Source organism: Nicotiana attenuata, chromosome 2, assembly GCF_001879085.1.
Source record: "Nicotiana attenuata strain UT chromosome 2, NIATTr2, whole genome shotgun sequence".
In the NCBI taxonomy this organism is placed as follows: Eukaryota; Viridiplantae; Streptophyta; class Magnoliopsida; order Solanales; family Solanaceae; genus Nicotiana; species Nicotiana attenuata.
The window spans coordinates 22,425,058-22,444,336 of NC_031990.1; the positions used below are offsets into that span (position 1 = coordinate 22,425,058).

At 37.6% G+C, this 19,279-nt stretch overlaps 1 protein-coding gene and 1 long non-coding RNA gene across 2 annotated transcripts; one reads left to right on the forward strand and one right to left on the reverse strand.

The window, feature by feature from the left end:
• Nucleotides 335–1,318, reverse strand: LOC109217412. The gene is made up of 2 exons (XM_019381653.1): nt 728–1,318; nt 335–682 (listed from the first exon to the last, which is right to left on the reverse strand). Exons 1-2 carry the CDS (start codon nt 1,316–1,318, stop codon nt 335–337), a joined length of 939 nt encoding a protein of 312 aa, XP_019237198.1.
• LOC109205282 lies at nt 9,858–14,175 on the forward strand. Its single transcript, XR_002064625.1, has 2 exons — nt 9,858–10,453; nt 13,806–14,175. It is a non-coding gene; the product is annotated as an uncharacterized LOC109205282 (long non-coding RNA).

A 19,279-nucleotide genomic window follows, 5' to 3' on the forward strand; every position in this document is an offset into this window, starting at 1 on the left:
ATCATTAAAACCATATACAAATGTTATTTGGAACTTATGCTGAGTCCCTCTATGTTCTACCTCACAATGCACCATTTGAGCTGATACTTCAGTGATATTTATATTGAAAATATTTGGCTTCCAAAGCACCCATATTCTTCCACTTGGATGATGAGCTAAGTTGTGACTAAAGGACCAACCATTACAAAGATTAAGAGAAGCTAGAGATGTTTTCTGCCTCTTAATCTTTGTCTCCAGGAATCCAAACAGGCCTACCTTAGTATTATGTAAGAAAAGATTCATTTCTTTCTGCTTTTCCTGCCTGTTTAGACCCCTCACATTCCAAAATCCCAATTTATCCATTTTGGAGGGGGATTGCATCTCCCCTCCCTGTTCCTGGACCCATCTCTATTTTCCTTTGTACTCCCCTCTGGTAATTTGTTGTTAATCTGTCTTTCCCTTGTTGAGTACCTTCTCCTTGTGTAATTTTTTTAGCTTTGTTTCTCCTATCTGTCATTGTTTGCTCTCTATTACTCTCCCCTGCAGTCTGCTCCTCTTCGTGATCCTCCAGTGTTGAGAAAGAGTTACTTACTGGCATGATAATCTGCTTTTGTAGAGCTTTCCCTTGTATACTTTTTGGCCGTTTTTCCATGCCATCCCCTGCTATAGCTGGCTTTTCCTGTTGTTCTTTCTTCTCCACAGGCTTCCATTATTTCCTTATTTGTTCTGCTTGTGTTTTTTGTTGTACTCTTCTGCATTGCTGGTCTGTGTGGCCAAATAATTTGCATTGTTGGCACATTGTAGGCTTCCATTCATACTTTATTTCCTGTTCAATTATTTGTCCTAATTCATTTTCAAACATCACTGAATATGGATATGCTTTGTTCAAAGGAACCTCCACCATTACCCTTGCATACATGAGTTTCTCCTTTCTCGTTGTTGCTGTATCAGCCTTCACAGGTTTCCCCACCAGCCCCGCTATTTTTGTTAGAGCTGCTTGCCCCCGGTACTTTAGATCTAGGCCCACTAATCGAATCCATATAGGTACCTGCTCCACTGTTACATTCGTTATCTCCATTCCTGGTTTCCATGGCTTAATTATCACTGGTTTTCGATCAAATATCTGCACTCCCCCTTCAATTGCCTTTGTGCGCCCTTCATTGCTGTAGAATCTGACCATGTATACTCCTTTTTTAATTTGAGCTACCTTATCAATTCCCAGATCCTTCCATATGCGATTGAAGTACCCCTCCACCACTGTTAACGGTGGATTTGACCCCAGTACAAAGCATACAACCGCTGTTTGCCAGTATTCTATTTCCTCTTTTACATCTTCCATCGTTATTTTGACATTAGCATTAGAATTCACTTCTTCTAGGTCAAATCCCTCAGTTACTAGTGTATTTCCAACTTATTTACTCCAGGATTTCACATTTGTAGCTAGGGCTTGAGATTTACCTATCGGTTCCTCCTCTATTTCCACTTTGTCTGCCCATGATTGCTTCCCACTAGACTGTAATTGATTGTTATTATCCTGTTGCTTAATTGCTTGCGTATCTATCGGAGTTGCCATTGGTGTCTGCTTTGATGTTCTCACCATAGGTGTCTGCTTCAGCTCCAACGGAATCACTCCTTGTAACACATTAATGCTTCTAGTTTTCTTTGCATCTTCAGTTTGCGGAATTGCTCTCATGCCAAGATTTCTCTGTTGATTTACCATTTCTCAATTGCCCTTTGAGAAATCTATTATTTACCAAGATATATTGATGATAATTGAATCAAATAGTGATGAATAGTTTAAGGACTCAATTAAAAATATATTATTTTTAACACAAAATGGATTCTTACACTTAACAAAAGAAAACTACCAATCAAACTAGAATGTAAAGGTAAAGAACTATACTAAAAGTGCAAACTATTGACATTTACCATTAAATTTTTGAAACTTTGTATAAAAATATACGTATATATAGGTGTAATACTAAATTTGAAATAGCTACTCCTATAGTCGGTTTGGTTCGGATTTTTTCTTATTAAAACCAAAACCAAACAAAATTTGATCGGTTTTTAAAAGGGAGAATTACACAAAAATACAGTCCACCCATATACATTGCATCAGAATAACCCAGTTACAACTTTGCAAATCTGTAGCCCATTAACAATAGGCCAAAGTTCGAAAAATAAGTATTTTTTTCTTCTTTTTTTTTTTTTATTCTGCAAGTCTTCAAGCACAAAAGTTTTGTTATTTTTTATTCTTCTTCCCCAAGTTTGTATATATTCCTATTCCAGCTACAAAAAATTTAAATTCATATATAATGCAACTTGAAAACCTTAAATTTTCTTCTTTTCCAAGATCCAAATAGCATAAATAAAAAATAAAAATTGAAAAAATTATTGCATGTTCATGATTTGGCAAATAAATCAACAAAAAAAGTCGATTTATACATAGATTAAACATATAAAATTTTAATTTTAGATTTAACTGCACATGTGCATTGCATGTATAATGATGTATAACTTTGTATAAACTTGTATATACAATACCTAATAATGTATATCAGAAAAATAAGACAAAGAAGAAAAAAAGAAGAAAGTGTCAAACATCCATGGATGCGTATTATACACATATAACGTATATACACACTTATACATTAAAAATATAGATAATTTATACAACATTGTACGCAGATATACACACTTATACATATTTATACAATATTGTATAAGTGTGTATAAACACTACCTATACAAATTTACACTAGAAAATACCTTCTGTCCATCACCACATTACAGATTTCGGTGGTTGCTGGTGTTGAATTTTTCCGGCGAGTTTTTGGCATTCAAATTTGGGCTTCACCAGTTGCAAAGGATGAAACAAAAACTAAGAGAAATAAGAAAATATGAGACGAGGATGCCGGAGATGCTCTTTTAGGCAAGATCTGATAGTTTTAGGCCAGATCTGTTAGTTTTTGGACTGATATGCCAAATTTTATAGCGGTTCCTTAACCTCTTTTTGTCAATCAACTCAAAAATCAAAATCGAATTGACATAGAATGCGAGGATTAAAGAGCCATTGTGCACATCTGTATAGAGCACAAAAATTACTGAAATGTTACAGTATTTGTTTTTGTTTCTTTACTTGAGTGCTCAAAAGCAATTATCACGAGTGTATAGAAAAAAATCCTGTAATTTTTAGGGAGAAGGAAGGAGAGGCGAATGAAGAGAGATTGAGTATGCTGAGAAAGAAGAAAGAAGAAAAGAAAAAAAACCCTAGAAGTATGTCTTTAATAATGGGCTAAAGAATGAAAAATTTCTTTCAATTATATGCAACATGGGCCATATCGGGTAAAGACTTCAAACCTAGGCCATTTTTAGTTGGGCTGCTGGGCCAAGTGATTAAATCCGTAATTCTTTCTTTTTAAAATTCAAAACCAAAACCAAACCAAACCAAAAAGTATTGGTTTTTTTGGTCGATTTGGTTCGGTTATTCGGGTTTTTATGAACACCCCTATCAAACATTTCAACTTTGGAAAAAAAAAAGTGCTTTTGGCTTGGAGAAACTTGGCCAAACACGAAGAAAATCACATCAGAATGACAATATAATTAACATATTTTAAATTCCTTCTTCATTTTATTTGCAGTATTTCTTTATCAGTTTATTTAATTAAAAAATACTTTTTATGTATTTAGAAAAAGACTTAATTTTAAAATTCTCTTGTATAATTAATTAGTGATATGCTTTTATAGCTACAGAAATTACATGATACATTTAAAACTTTAAGTTTCAAAAAAATCTTTTGATCTTAAACTTCATACTTAATCAAACTATGTCACATAAATTTCAACTAAGGAGATATCAAACATTATGGATAGAACAAGAACAAGTTGCAGGGTTGACACGTACATTTTATACTTGCTAGCTATATATATATATATATATATATATATAGGACTATTTGGTTGGAAATGTGTACTGGTCATAATATTATTTTGTAACAATAAAGTAATATGAGACCAAGGGAATAAATTTACATTATTTGCATTGACCTAAAGAAAGCTGTGAACTGGCATTTTGGGGTCTTGCATGTTTGTTAGAATGAGGATATCAAAACATTTGCAGTTCAAAAGTTTGACAATTAAAGAACTTCACTTGTGTTGGTCAACATAGCCAATTAAGTCGCAATTTTGTAGACAGTACGTAGACCATCATGCCGGATTGGTCGGTAGGACAAAGGGTGTTGGTAAAATCGGATGATTATGGAGAATAAAAAGTTTAGCTTGAGGCGTGTCAAAGACATTGTCCTTAAGGATATTTCGCCCACATCGAGATGAATAATATTAAGCGTATCCCCCAGGATTCAACAAGTTCTTCTAGTATAAACTAGGAGCAGAAACAACAAAGATTGAATAAAATAAAACCCAACACAAAGAAGAAAATTAGCAGATTGCTTTTTCACTCTCACCAAACGAACACAAACGTATACTTATATATAGCCAAAAGTAGACATCTGATTTTGAAGAACATTGCATATTGAAAGTAATACCAAAACGTTATCAAAGTTAACAAAACAGACGTCACATGTATTTAAGCCAAAAACGTTATCAAATAACAAATCTCTTATCATCAAAAGTCAAACTATTTTTAATAGTCATAATGATAGTCATTTAAGGTTAGTAAAATTATTATATTCAAAGTTATATAAATTTTCAGTTATAGATTTATAATAATAGCCACTATTAATCATGACTAGTAAGTGATAGTGAATATGTTATATTTTATTTTTGAGATAAAAGAATTATCTTCTAACAATCCCCCACATATCTCAAAAATAATATCACATAATAAAATAAAATAAGAAATTTTGCTGGGTTTTAACAAATGAGCATAATGCGTCAAATCTAGTGTCTCTTGGACTATGAACCAGACCTAGATAAAATAAGATTAAACTTACAGAACAATTGGTGAAGTTTAGAACTTCTATGAACCAAGAATTTTTTTGTAAGTTTAGTGTCTTATCTATCACATTATACTCGCACACACTTTGTTGTTTATCGCGGTTTTGCGCTAATAGGCCATGCGCGCACGTGATTTTCATGAGTTCTCTAGAAATTTCGCCACAAATTTCATAGGAGCAGCCCCACTCCACACTCATATAGGTCCATCCATCAAGTGTATTCTGCAGCACAATACACCACCTATAAAAGGCTATGGATTATTAGATTAAGAGTTTAATAACTCAGTCTCTCATTCCTTGCAGTCTTGCACTATATATACACACACCATAGGAAGGGATATAATTAATTGTGCACATTTGATCAACTAATGACTTGTTATTACCCGTATGAACCTACTTCATGGGATCTCCAATCACATAGGTTGGGTTACCATCATAGTTGATATAACTCAAATTGGCAAAAGTCTCATTCCCCTCGATGTTTCAGATATTAATTTTCTTCCCAAAGGTTTAGTCAGAGGATCGGCAAAATTCACTTCTGACTTCACATAATCTATGGAAATAATTTCATCTTTCAGCAGCTGCTTTATGACATTATGTCTCAATCGGATATGTCTACTCTTCTCATTAAAGGATTTATTTTTGGCAATGGCTATTGCAGCTTGGCAATCACAATGCATCGACACAGAAGGTGTCGGTTTCATTCCTAGTGGAATACTCGCCAAAAGGTTCTTTAACCACTCGGCCTCATTGCCAGCTAATTCCAATGCCACAAACTCAGATTCCATGGTAGATCTAGCTATTATTGTTTGTTTAGCTGATTTCCATGCCACAGCACCCCCACCGAGGGTGAACACATAACCACTAGCGGATTTTGTCTTATCTGAATCAGATATCCAGTTAGCATCACTGTATCCTTCTAGTACAGTGAAAAATCCACTATATTTAATACCATAGTTCATGGTACCTCTCAATACTCTTACCAATGCATTCCAATGATTATGACTTGGGTTTTGAGTATATCTACTCAATCTACACACAGCATATGCAATATCAGGTCTAGTAAAATTCATCAAATGCATTAGACTACCAATAACTTGAGCATATTTATTTTGATCTACAGGATCTCCCTCATTCCTTTTTAATTGACTACAAGCATCATAAGGAGTGCGTACAGGTACCACATCAAAATTATCAAATTTTTTTAAGAATTCTTTCAACATAATGTTCTTGAGTCAACATCTGTGATGACCCAAAAGAAATTGAATTCTATGTTCCGAGGCCTTGAAAACCTCATTTAGCATCATCTCGAATTGCGTGCGCAGTCCGGACGCGAAGCCGGAAAAGCTTATGTGTGAAAAATGATAAATTTTAACTGTAAAATGAATAAATTTGACTTCGGTCAACGTTTTGGGTAAACGAACCCGGACCCATGATTTGACGGTCCCGGAGGGTCCGTAGGAAAATATGGGACTTGGGCGTATGCCCGGAATCGGATTCTGAGGTCCCAAGCCCGAGAAATAAATTTTTAAAGAAAATTGCTTTCTGAAATTGTTTAAAGGAATTTGAAATGAAATTTGATTAGAACATGATGGTATCGGGCCCGTATTTTGTTTCCGGCGCACGCATAGGTCTTATATATGATTTTAGACGTTTCTGTGGAATTTGGTAAAAAAAGGATGTCATTTGACGTGATTCGGACCTAAATTGCTAAAATTGATGTTTTAAGAAGCTTGGAATAGTTCTTTGATTTTGAGGTTTAATTCGATGTTCGTGATGTTATTATGGCGATTTGATCGCAAGAATAAGTTCATATGATGTTTTTGAGTTACTATGTATGTTTGGTTTGGAGCCCCGAGGGCTCGGGTGAGTTTCGGATAGGCGTCGGAGTGTTTTTGGACTTAGAAAATCTGGTGTTTTTGCTAGTTGCTGGTGTCCGGGTTTCTGTTCTATGCAATTGCATAGGAATGTCCGCGATCGCATAGAGTTAATATTGGTAGTCATAAATTTGTTCTATGCGATCGCATTAATTCTTCCGCGATTGCATAGAGTTAATTTTGGTAGTTATGAATTTGTTCTATGCGATCGCATTGATTCTTCCGCGATCGCATAGAGTAAATTTTGGGAGGTCACAATTTGTTCTATGCGATCGCATTGATTCTTCCGCGATCGCATAGAGTAAATTTTTGGGAGGTCACAATTTGTTCTATGCGATCGCATTGATCCCTTACCCTATGCGATTGCATTCCTTTCTTCGCGATCGCATAGAACAAAAATCCGCGCAGTTATTTAAGCTCAAAAACAGAATGCATTACGAGGAATTGGCCATTTTTCATAAACCCCTTCTTCTCCAGAGCTCTTAGGCGATTTTTGAAGCACTTCCTCACCATAATCTCTTAGGTAAGTAATCTTTAACTTTTCTTCCATTTTCATCAACATCTATTAGATTATAGGCCTAAAAACATGAGATTAAGGGTAGAAAATTGGGGATTTGGGTAGAGTTAGGGCTTTTTGATTATTTGGGAATTTGACCTCGTTTTGGGGTCGGATTTCAAAACAAATTATATATTCGGGATCGTGGGTGAATGGGTGATCGGGTTTTGGTCCGAACCTCGTATTTTGACCAAGCGGGCCCGGGGTCAATTTTTCAATTTTTGGGAAGAATTATTAGAAAGCTATAATTAAACATTGGAATTAGATTGTTTAGCGTTTATTGACGTTATTAAGTCGATTATGTCTAGATACAATTGATTTGGAGCTAAATTCAAAAGGGAAAGCGGTGTTTGAGGCTTGAGTTGGCCGTGAAAGTTCGAGGTAAGTGTTTGGTCTAACCTTAGATTGAGGGATTAGGAGTTGAGTCCTATTTGCTATGTGGTAATTGTTGAGTACGACGTATAGGCATGGTGACGAGTATCTATACGTTGGTGTCTAGCATGCCCGTGGGTCTTATATTGTGATTTTCATGACTTCGTTGTATCTTTCATGTCTTGGTGATGGTTTATATATGTTGTGTAAAGTTTGTGGAAGGAATTGTGACCTGTGAACATTTAAGGAGCGTTGGCTCAAGTTGTGTAACGAATTGTGAAAGTGTAAGTGATAATTGAATCTCTAGAGCATTGGCTCGAGTTATAAAGTGAATTGTGAAGTAAAAGTGATAAAGAAAGGAAGTTATTATGTTGACACCCTTGCCGGGCTATTGTTGATTTATTGGTTATCTCCCTTGCCGGGATATTGATATTACTGATGTTGTTCCTTTGCCGGGATTTATTTGTTGGATTGTTGCTCGCTTGCCGGGATCTTTATTGCAATTTCATTTATTCATTGTTTGTGATTGTTGTTTGAGTGAGGAAGAGAGTTAAATCACGAAGGGTGATGCCGTGCATTGTTTGTTTTGTGAGGAAAGAGTGTAAAGCACGAAGGGTGATGTCGTGCCGCACGATGTACCATTCCGTGCCTATTATATTGATTTCATGGTGAGGAAAGAGTGTAAAGCACGAAGGGTGATGCCGTGCCCACGATGTACCATTCCGTGCCTATTATATTGATTCTTATGGTGAGGACGAGAGTAAAAGCACGAAGGGTGATGCCGTGCACTTGTCCTTGATTTCCCTGATTCTTGCTGATAATTGAGTTATGTTGTCCGTTACGTTTATTTACTGATTTTCTGTTGTTACTTGCTTTTATTTCGAGGTTATAGATTCCCTTACCCTATTTGCCTTGTGATTGTTGTTTCGGTGAGGAAGAGCGTAAAGCACGAAGGGTGATGTCGTGTATTATTTTGGTGAGAGAGAGTAAAAGCACGAAGGGTGATGCCGTGCACTTGTCTTTGATTTCCTAATTTCTATTGATAGTTAGTGTCGCGGTTTCTCTACACTAAATTGCTGGTTTCCTGTTGATACTTAGTGTACCCCGCAGCATGATTTTTCCTTCCTATTTTCAATTGAACTGTGGTGATCCTCATATTTATTTGTTGCTCTTCTGTTACTATTCGATGTTTCCCCGCAGCATGCTTTCCCCCTCCCATACTTGATCGTATATGACTGTATCTTTTTGTACTTCTTTTGCGTTGTATATAGTTAAATTGCATAGGTTTACCTGGTAGTCTGGTCCTAGCCTCGTCACTACTTCGCCGAGGTTAGGCTAGGCATTTACCAGCACATCGGGTCGGTTGTGCTGATACTACACTCTGCACTCTTTTGTGCAGACCCCAGTGTTGTAGACTTCGGACCGCAGTGGGATTGCTGATTCTTGTTCATCAGGCGACCCGAGGTAGTCCTGCAGGCGCCCGCAGGCCTTGGCGTCTCCTTCTATCTACTATTCCTGTTTCTTTCATGCAATTCCAGAGACAGTGTTGTATTTATTTCTTTCAGACCTTTATTTGTAGTATTCTTAGACCGTCTGTGAAACCAGTTCTGGGTAGTCGAGACTCAAACAGTTGTATTAAATATTCATGTTCAGATAGCTTATTGTTTTTCTTCCGCTTATGTTAAATTCCGCTGTTAAAATGATATTTCTTCGTAATTGTTAAAGGATATAGAATGGGTAAAAAGATAAATAATTAAACTGGTTGGCTTGCCTAGCTTTCACGAGTAGGTGCCATCACGATTCCCGGGGTGGAAAATCCGGGTCGTGACATAACCTTAACTTGCAAGAATACAAAATTGAAAGGAAATATCGCGGCAGTTACTTTTCCTCCTCTTTGTTCAGAAATTGTTAAGAGATTTGCTTTAGTAATGTTCTTATTTGGTCAAAAATTGTTACCGTGCGCCGTTGTGGTTGAACAGAGTGTGAACTTCAAGCTAACAGAATACTGAAGATAAAGCTTTACGCGTCGAATAAAGTCAATCTTTATTAAATAAGTAAAACAGAAAAAAAGTGTAGCAACAAAAGCAAACCCATAAAACTTTCAGATAGAATGGTAATTAACGAAATCTTATTTTGCCATGAAGTAGTAGAAGATGAGATATGGGGAGAAATAGAGGGTGACGGCAGGAAGGGAGATAGGAGAGAAAGAAGGAAAAAATATAATTAAATTGAAGCCTTTTAAGGTGGATTGTATATATTTAATAAATAAAATTTATTTATGCCGGGTATCTCAAATCCCGACTGACCCGCAAGAAAAAACCTGTCAAGGAAGGACACACAATAATCCTGAATCGAATTGCTAATTATGTGTCAACCTTCCCGATGCATTTTCTGCAACAATTCGTCACATGCTGCCTCTCCCTTCTCGGGGTGCTAAAACACCCATTCTTATCCATCTACTATCTTCTTTCTATAAATAGCAAATATAGAATTTAGAAGGAAATTAAGCATATATATCTAGTGTAGATAGAGAAACAGAGAGAATGTTGATGGGGATAAGCTTGCAATGCATGATGGACTTGGTCGTTGCTGGTTTTTCCCTTATGATTGGATTAGGGATTTTCGCTTTCATTGCTTCAATTCTCTGTTCTGCTGCTTTTTACCAGAATGCTAAGCAACTTTCTTGAATCTACACTCCCTTATGGATTTATTAGGTATCAAGATTTGTGCTTTTTTCTTGCTTTATATTGTGGGTGTTTGAAATTTCAATTTCCGTGAAAATTTGTTCCTTAAAATTGTACCTTTTTCTTGGAGAATTAGAGTATTAATCTACTTCAGTTGAGCTCCGAAATTTAGTCAAATAGAGTATGATCAGCATAATTAGGATGGGTTTGCATTAATTGAGACGATTAATGAGGAATAGATAACCCCAGATAATTTTGGTTTTATTTGAGGCATCTTATTATTGTTTATACAATTATACTATCTCCTGATGAAGATGAGCACTTGAGCAGCAACAGGAGCTGGATCTAGTCAATAAGCTATGGGTTCATCTGAACCCAGTAGCTTCAGCTTAGACTATTTATATGTGTCTAAAAATCACTAAATAAGTAGAAATAATAGATTCTGAACACAGTAAAGTAGTTAAAATGTGGTAGAGTTCCGAATCCGGACCCATAAAGTTCAAAATCTGGGATCCGCCTTTCAGCAGCTACTCTTTGTTTGAAGATACATTTAACCTGAAGAAAATATTACTGGAAAAAAGGCCTTAATTTCATGATTCTCTCAAACTCCAAGTTGGTGGCTGAGTGTATGAAAACTGCTAGGGTTTATACAATTAGTACTCTAATAATTGAATAGGTTAAACTATGATGGCAAATTTGATTTGAAGTACCACCTTTTTAACAGATAAGGTCATCTAAGGTACTTAAGGACCAAAACAGTGTGAGGATGATGCGAAGTCCCCTTCAAGGTGTAAAAGAAGAATGTGAAATCTATGTTGCTTGGACTCTCCGAAAATGTGGTCGGATACGTGTCGGATCCTCCAAAAGTAGTGCATTTTTTAAGGATCCGACACGAGTGCGGCTATACTTTGGAGAGCCCGCGCAACATAATCTGAAATTCTGTTATTTCCTTCTCTGCAAATATCATTTTTTTTGTCATATTGACCTTGGAGTTGAACTTATACTGCCTTAGAACCAATTATTTACTCATATGTAGACTGCCATCATGTTATTGCTAGTATATAGAGAGAGTTAGAGTGTGATATTGATGAAGAACTTGTCAAGTACTAACAGAATGACTAAAGATTAGTGGTGAATGGAGAAGAAAACAACAATTTGCTAACAAGGAACTCTGATATCCTTATGTATCTTCCCTCGGCTCCGTGTTTCAACCTTACAATGCCTTTATGAGCTTGCTCAAATACTCTAATGGATTTGTTTTCAACTGTTCCATGGAGATGTCAAGATTCTTCCATAAACTGACTAAAAATTGGGGTTAGACAAAAATCTTAAGTGACTGTATCCTCCTTGATGTGAGCTTTCTGTAAAAGTTGCTAGTGTCTTGTGTGCACAAAAACATGCCTTAGATCCATCTAGTTTTAGTTTACAGTCTAATACGAGGTTTATGAAAGGATATATTATATCTGTCACCTAAAGTGCCTAACATTCCCACTGTCTTTAGCATTAAGCAGTGTTTTATATGGTGTAATACTCGAGGCAAACTAGAGTATTGCACTAAGGAGGTCTTTGATCAGACTAAGACAAGTTGGTAGGCCCTTCTCTGTCTTCAATTATGAACTGTAACATAGCCTATAGATGCTAATAACATAGGCAATAAATATATCTCGTCTCGAATTTTTTCATCGGTCGAGGTCAAAATACCCAAAATTGTTCGGCCGGATACGATACGGATTTCATACCCACACCCATACTAGTGTCGTGTCGACACGGGTGCGGCACCTAAACTGCCGTGTCGGAGCAATTTAGCATGTGGGTCTTATAATTTCATAGGGCATGAAAATTAAGATGGAATTGTAGTTGTTTTGTACTGAGCGTATCGACAAATATGCATCATACTATGATTTGGTAAATAGAACTTGAAACTGTGTAGAAGTGAGTCGTGTAGTACCTTTATTTTCTTATATAATTGGATGGTTTTATTTTAGAATGAGAAAACCTTTCTTTCCAGAAGTGAACAGTATTTTGAACTGAAAAATGGAGCAATAGGACAATCAGTCTGGATTTATATGCCTAATGAAACATCATTACCTATTGGAGAATTTGTAGTCAGTTGGTGGTTTCAGTGAAACTGTAAATCAAATTACTCAGCCTCCATTCAAAACTAGACGTCTCTTCCCCACCCTCATCTACCCCTAGAATAGAACAAGCAGTAAATCTCTTTAAAGACAGAGGAGTTCTGCCCCCAGGGCTTGGTTTAGAGGTAAGAGCATAGCTTGTGCTTGTGATGTGTGGGCTAGGCGCAGACGGGTCCAAACCTTGCCGCAAACAAAAGCTTGGTGTTTAGTTGGAGAAGGGTAGAGGGACGGGCCTATTATCTACCGAGTCTCGAATTGTGCGCCACTAGCCCTTGGGAAATTAGTTGGTAACATCTCCTCATGGTTCCCTCTGGCTGAAACAAAACAAGAACAGGCACCATTCTTATCGAATCTTTGTTCTTTTGCTTGTCACGAAATAATGAAAGAGCTTAGCTTAGAGTACTATTTTAGTGCATTTGTGAATAAACAATAAACCAATGAACCATAGTTTCAATAATTTAGTTATATTACTGCTATTATTCTATCCTTGTGAGGAGGTGTGAGAGGTTGGCAGTGGTGGGTCTAAGGAGAGGTAGAGGTAGACCGAAGAAGTATTGGAGAGAAATGATTAGATAGGACATGACACATCTTAAGCTTATCGAAGACATGACCCTAGATAGAATGTTATGGAGATAGGACTAGGGTACAAGGTTAGTAGGTAGTGAGTTTGGGACACCGTAGTTGTTCCTTATTTTCCATATCAGTATTATTATTATTATCATTTTCGGTATTATCTTATCTCACGTTCTCTATTACTACTTGTTGTTTCCATTGTTTCGGTCATCTTATCGCTTTGTTATTTTGCTGTTGTTACTGTTCTTATCTGCATTATTCTCAACTGTTCACTACTGTTTTCCTTTTCAAACCTGCTTTGAAATGCTTTTCTTTAGCTGAGGGTCTGTCGGAAATGGTCTCTCTACCTCCAGAGGCGGATCTAAGAATTTAATTCTATTGGTTCAGCATTTAAAGTTATGGGTTTATATCTACTATTTGTTACAATTTTAGTAATTTTTTACACGTAAATTTACACTTCGCGTCGAAAGTACTGGTTCAGTTGAACCCGCTAATTATATAGTGCATCCGCCCCTGTCTACCTCCACAAGGTAAGGTTAAGGTCTGTGTACACGATATTCTCCCCAGACCCCACCTAGACCCCACCTGTGGGAATACACTGAGTACGACGTTGTTGTTGTTACTGCTATTATCTCTACGTGCACAAACTGACTGATTCATGGCTTGATATGCAGGGTAGATATCGACACTACAGAGGTTATTTAAAGCCAAAAACAAAAACAAAAAAAGATGGCAGACAAAAATTCAAGAAATAAAAGGGGTTTCTCCACTGTCCTTTTTACTTAATCAGGCACTATTGTTGTTTGTATGCCAGGAGCTGCTGGAGAGATGAACTAACTGATTAGCAGTAATAGTTATGCTGTTTGTAATAGATAGAGAGAAGTATTTCCTCGTAGAAAAAAGGCATTTGTATGCAATAGTAGAATGAATATGCAGTTTTGAGACGGCGGGTATTGTCTATTTTTTTTTATATTTTCTTGTGTTCTAGAATGTTGTGTCTTACTATCTCGCTTTTCAATGCAGGGCCTTTTTATTAGCTTTGCATCTTTCTTCTACATTTAATATTGTCCCTATTTTTCCTACTATTTATGTGGATTACTAATATTGTCTCCTTTTGCCTTTTTGTTTTCTTGAGCCGAGGGTCTTCCGGAAATAGCCTCTCTACTCCTTCGGGGTAGGGGTAAGGTCTGCATACACACTACCCTTTCCAGACCCCACTAGTGGATTTTATTGGGTTGTTGTCGTCGTCGTCTTGTGTTCTAGAAACTTCTTTAATGCTTCTTCAAAAGAGCAGCATGCCTTTGAAGTTGACATTGGAATATGCCCTATGGGTGCATTTTGCTGATTGCTTTTACATTCTCTGTTCCAACTAAGAGTTTCTCTGTCCACATTTAACAATTATAAATAAATAAATAAAAAGATTATTTAAAAAAAAAAAAAAAAAAAAAACCCGTCCACACTAAATGTTTTATCAAATACAAAGTAGCGAATTAGTGGGTTGATTAGTTTGAACCGAGGCTCTAATCGTTGATATTCCTTTGATCAATGATTTTAGTAGCTTAAAAGAAAATAAAATGTTAATTACCGCCAAATTAAGAAATTCGGGGACTAACGTAATTTCTTATTCTTATACAGAAAGCATTTTCCTCGGCTTGTTCTGGTACGGACTTGTTTATACAACAAAGAGGTGTACTATAGGGCAGAGGCAAGGCTTTTGCGCTGATTTAAATCACTGAGATGTGTTATTCTTATTGATATGATCGATTCGGATTTCAGACTAAGTGTTAGATATCTCCCATAGAAGCTCAATTGAAAAAGAATGAAATGTTCTGTTTTTTCATTAACTGAAAATGAGAACAACTCACAGATATTTATCAACTAACTCCTAATTAGTTAATATTATGCTAAATAACAAATAGCTACCACTAACTTCTAATATGTACAAGTTGACCCCTATACTAACTAGTTGAATATATACATCACTCCAACACTCCCCCTCAAGCTGGAGGGTGCAAAATGTTTAACACTCCCAGCTTGCCAAGTAGATCAAAATCGAATTTTATGGAATGAACACCAAACCCTCGAATTCTCTCTTTTTCTGCCAGACAAACCGCACCTGCGAACCCCTCTTCGCACCTACGGCCACTTAAGTGGGCTGGGAAACGCATCTGCAAGCTATGGGCCGCACCTGCGAGCCGCTCCTGCGGTCCCCAACCGCTTCTGCGGATTCCTTACCGTATCTGCGGACCCAGCTGGTCTGGCCAAATTCCGCTTCTGCGGTTCCTTAGCCACTTCTGCGGCTCTACACCTGCGGTCCAAAATGCGGAAGTGCGAAAACACCAGGTGCAGCAACTTCAGCAATTTGCATAAGTCTCAAACCAATCCGTTAAGCACCCGAAACTCACCCGAGGACCCCGGGACCTCAACCAAACATACCAACCAATCCTAAAAGATCATAAGAACTTAGTCGAGCTCTCAAATCGCATCCAACAACGCTAAAACACAAATCACCCTCCAATCCAAACTTAATGAACTTGAATCTTCCAAATTCGACAACCGATGCCAAAATCAACCAAACCACGTCCATTTGACCCCAAATTTTGCACACAAGTCATATTCAACACTACGGACCTATTTCAACTTCCAGGATTGGCTTCCGACCCTGATATCAAAATTCCACTATCAGTCCAAAACTCCAAAAATTCGACTTTCGCCATTTCAAGCCTAAATAAGCTACGGACCTCCAAAACACAATCCAGACATGCCCCTAAGCCTAAAATCACCCAACGGAGCTAACGGAATTGACGAACTCCATTCCGGAGTCGTCTTCACACAGTTCCGACTATGGTCCAAATCTTAAGACTTAAGCTCTCATTTAGGGATTAAGTGTCCCAGAGCACTCCGAAACTCAAAAAGAATCATCCCAGCAGGTCAAATAGTTGAAAAAAGATACAGGGGAAGCAGTTAATAGGGGATCATGGCGTTAATTCTCAAAATGACCGGCTGGTTCGTTACAAGCCTCAACCCAACCAAAACAACAACACAACAATAAGTTTGAAAACATTTAACGGAAGCCTTTAACATTTAGAGAAACTATTTGAACATAAGTAATTCTAAAATAAGAAACAACTGCCCAAAATCAGGGTGTCACTGAGTGCATGAGCGTTTAAAGGAGAACATAGTGTATTATAACGTTTAAGGAAACAAACTGAAATACATCTAGAGATAGAGATGGAGAGTCAAGGCCTGCAAACGCCGTGCAGATACCTCGATAGTCTCCTAAAGCCTAAAGCCCCGATCAGCGACTGCCACTGGGACAAAAAGTGCCTGGATATGCACACAAGGTGCAGGGGGGTAACGTGAGTACACCAAATCAGTAAGTAATGAGTCCAAACTATGGACTGAAAGGTAGTGACGAATTCAACCTCAACAGATATAATAGAAAGAACGTACAGAAATGTCGGCATGCTTTCAGTTAAATACACAGCTCAAAGTAATAAGGTAAATACAAATCTGAACAGTTTAAGATATATAACTCAACTGCCTCTACATGCCAATGTACCGACTGTGTGAAATGCACAATGTACTCCCACTCTCAAGTGCTCAACCACTCGGTACTAAATATGTCCATTCGACCCAGGGAAATCCATCCCGGAACATATACAACACTGACTGCGAGTCACTTAGTACTGAGGAAAAGGGCAATCCAACCCTGCGGAGAAATCCATCTCCAGGTATATATATAAATACTCAACCACTCGGTACCGTATATGGCCATCCGGCCTAGGGAAATCCATCCCGGAACATACTCATCACTGACTATAAGTCATCAGGTACCGAGGAAAAAGGGTAATCCAACTCTGCGAAGAAATCCATCTCCAGATATCAATACTTTGGACAAATCCATGTCCAGGGAAATCCATCCCTCAATAATATCATCCGCGCCCATTGGGAGTGTGCAGACTTCGGAGGGGCTCCTACGGCCCAAGTGCTATCATAATCAATATATATGATGCGCGTGCAGCCCGACCCTATAACTGTCACTCAAAATCAGGCTCACGGCCTCACTCAGTCATCACTCTCCAGTCTCACCCACGGGCTCACAATGTCATATAAACTAGCTCGGAAACAATGATATGCTATGCCAATAATAACAACTAAGACTGAAATATGATATGAAATGCATGAATATGACTGAGTACAAAATAATAATGAAATCAGTGAAATGACAGCAAGAAACGACCACTAGGGGTCCCAACAATATCGGCTTGAAGCCTTAACATGATATCTAGCATGCTTTACAGCTCAACTACTTTATTACATAATGGAAACACAAATATCAACAAGAAAGAGTCATTAAACGATGCCATGAAATGAACCAGGTCATGATTCTCATGGTGCACGCCTGCACGCCCACCACTTGGCATGTGCGTCACCTCAATACTAACCACATTACACGTAGTTCGGTGTTTCGAACCCTCAGAACCAAGTTTGAAAGCGTTACTTACCTTAAACCTAGCAAAAAAAATACTCCGCAATGCCCTTGCCTCTCGAATGAACCTCCAAACGCCCCGAATCTAGCCACAAACAATACAATACGATCAATATAGGCTAAAGGAATCAATTCCATAAGAAAAACACCAACTTCATAGCAATAATCCGAAATTGGCTCAAACCTTGTCCCCGGGCCCACATCTCGAAATCCGACAGAACTTACAAAAGCCGAAAGTCCATTCACTCAAGAGTCTAACCATACCAAATTTACCAAAATTCGACATCATTAGGCCCCCCAAATCCCCAAATTATTCTCTCCGAAATCCCAAGTCCTAACCCCCAATTTTCACTTCATAATCCCACTAATTAGATGAGAAATCAAGGGAAAACACAATAGCTAAGGCTACTTAGGCCTCATTTGTTTTTTTTAAGATTAAGACGTCTGAATCTTAATACACATCTGAATATTAAGATGTGTATTAAGACTAAGACATCTGAATCTGAATACATATCTGAATATATTAAGATGTGTATTAAGATCTGAATACTAAAAATTAAGACTGTTTGATTTTTAATATCTGAATGCATAAAATTTATCTTTATTTGAAAAATAATAAACATAATATTCAAATGCAATACTAACTAATCTAATATTCTATCAATAAAATATATAGTTTTTTAAAATATGATAGTTGTTGGTGGTGATGGCTAGCGGGTGAATACCGACTAGAAGCGGTGGTTGGTGGTAGTTTTGGTTGGTGATGGTGGTTCATGATAGTAGCTAGTAGTGATTGGTAGTGATGGCGATTATGATTGAGGATGGTGGTGGTGGGTGGTGATAGTTAATAATGGCGGATAGTGGTTTGTGATTAAGAAAGGTGGTGGTAGGTTATAATGATGGGCGGTGCCGGTTGTGGTTGTTAATGGTGATGGGGTGGTTGGTTGTGGTAGTTGAGGTGGATAAGTGTTGATTGTGGGTGAGAATAATGGTGGTCCAAGTGGTGAGGATGGTGGATAGTGATGGTCGATAATGGTGGCGGCTATGATTGAGGATGATGGTGGCGTGGTGGTGGCGGCGGCTGAGTATGGTGGTGGTGGTGGTTGAGTATGGTGGTGGTGGTGGTTGAGTATGATGATGGTGGTGGCAGTTGATAATGATAGGCGGTGGCGGCAGTTAATAATGAATATGTGATAGCATCTTAATGAAATTAAGTCTCTGTTATAGATCTTAATCATACAGGCCTATTCAGACCCATTAAGTGGTTGTGAAGTAAAAAAAATAAACACACTTAATGATTAAGAGCTGAATAATTAAGATTCAGATTTTAAAAACAAACGCACTTAATGTATGAGATCTGAATGGTTAAGATTCAGACCTCCATTAAGTGCAAACAAATGAGGCCTTAGGCTCAAGGGACTTACATCAGTGAAAATCCTTGAATCCCCTTCAAAAATCACCTTAAAAGCTCCAAAGTCCGAGTTGAAAATGGTGGGAATGAGGAAAAATCACGAAGTCCTCAATTTATACATTCTGCCCAGCGATACCGCACCTGCAGTCCAAATGTCGCTTCTGCGATGCCGCACCTGCGGAAAATCTATTGCAAATGCGGAACCCACTTATGTTCTCAGAGTCCGCATCTGCGGTTGATTACAC

Bases quoted from the DNA above. Each gene is read 5' to 3' on its own strand.
- LOC109217412 (XM_019381653.1), bottom strand. From the start codon at position 1,318: ATGGAAGATGTAAAAGAGGAAATAGAATACTGGCAAACAGCGGTTGTA. The intron at 683-727 runs GTACAACAAAAA...AAATAATGGAAG, and splicing joins CAGACCAGCAATGCAGAAGA to CCTGTGGAGAAGAAAGAACA.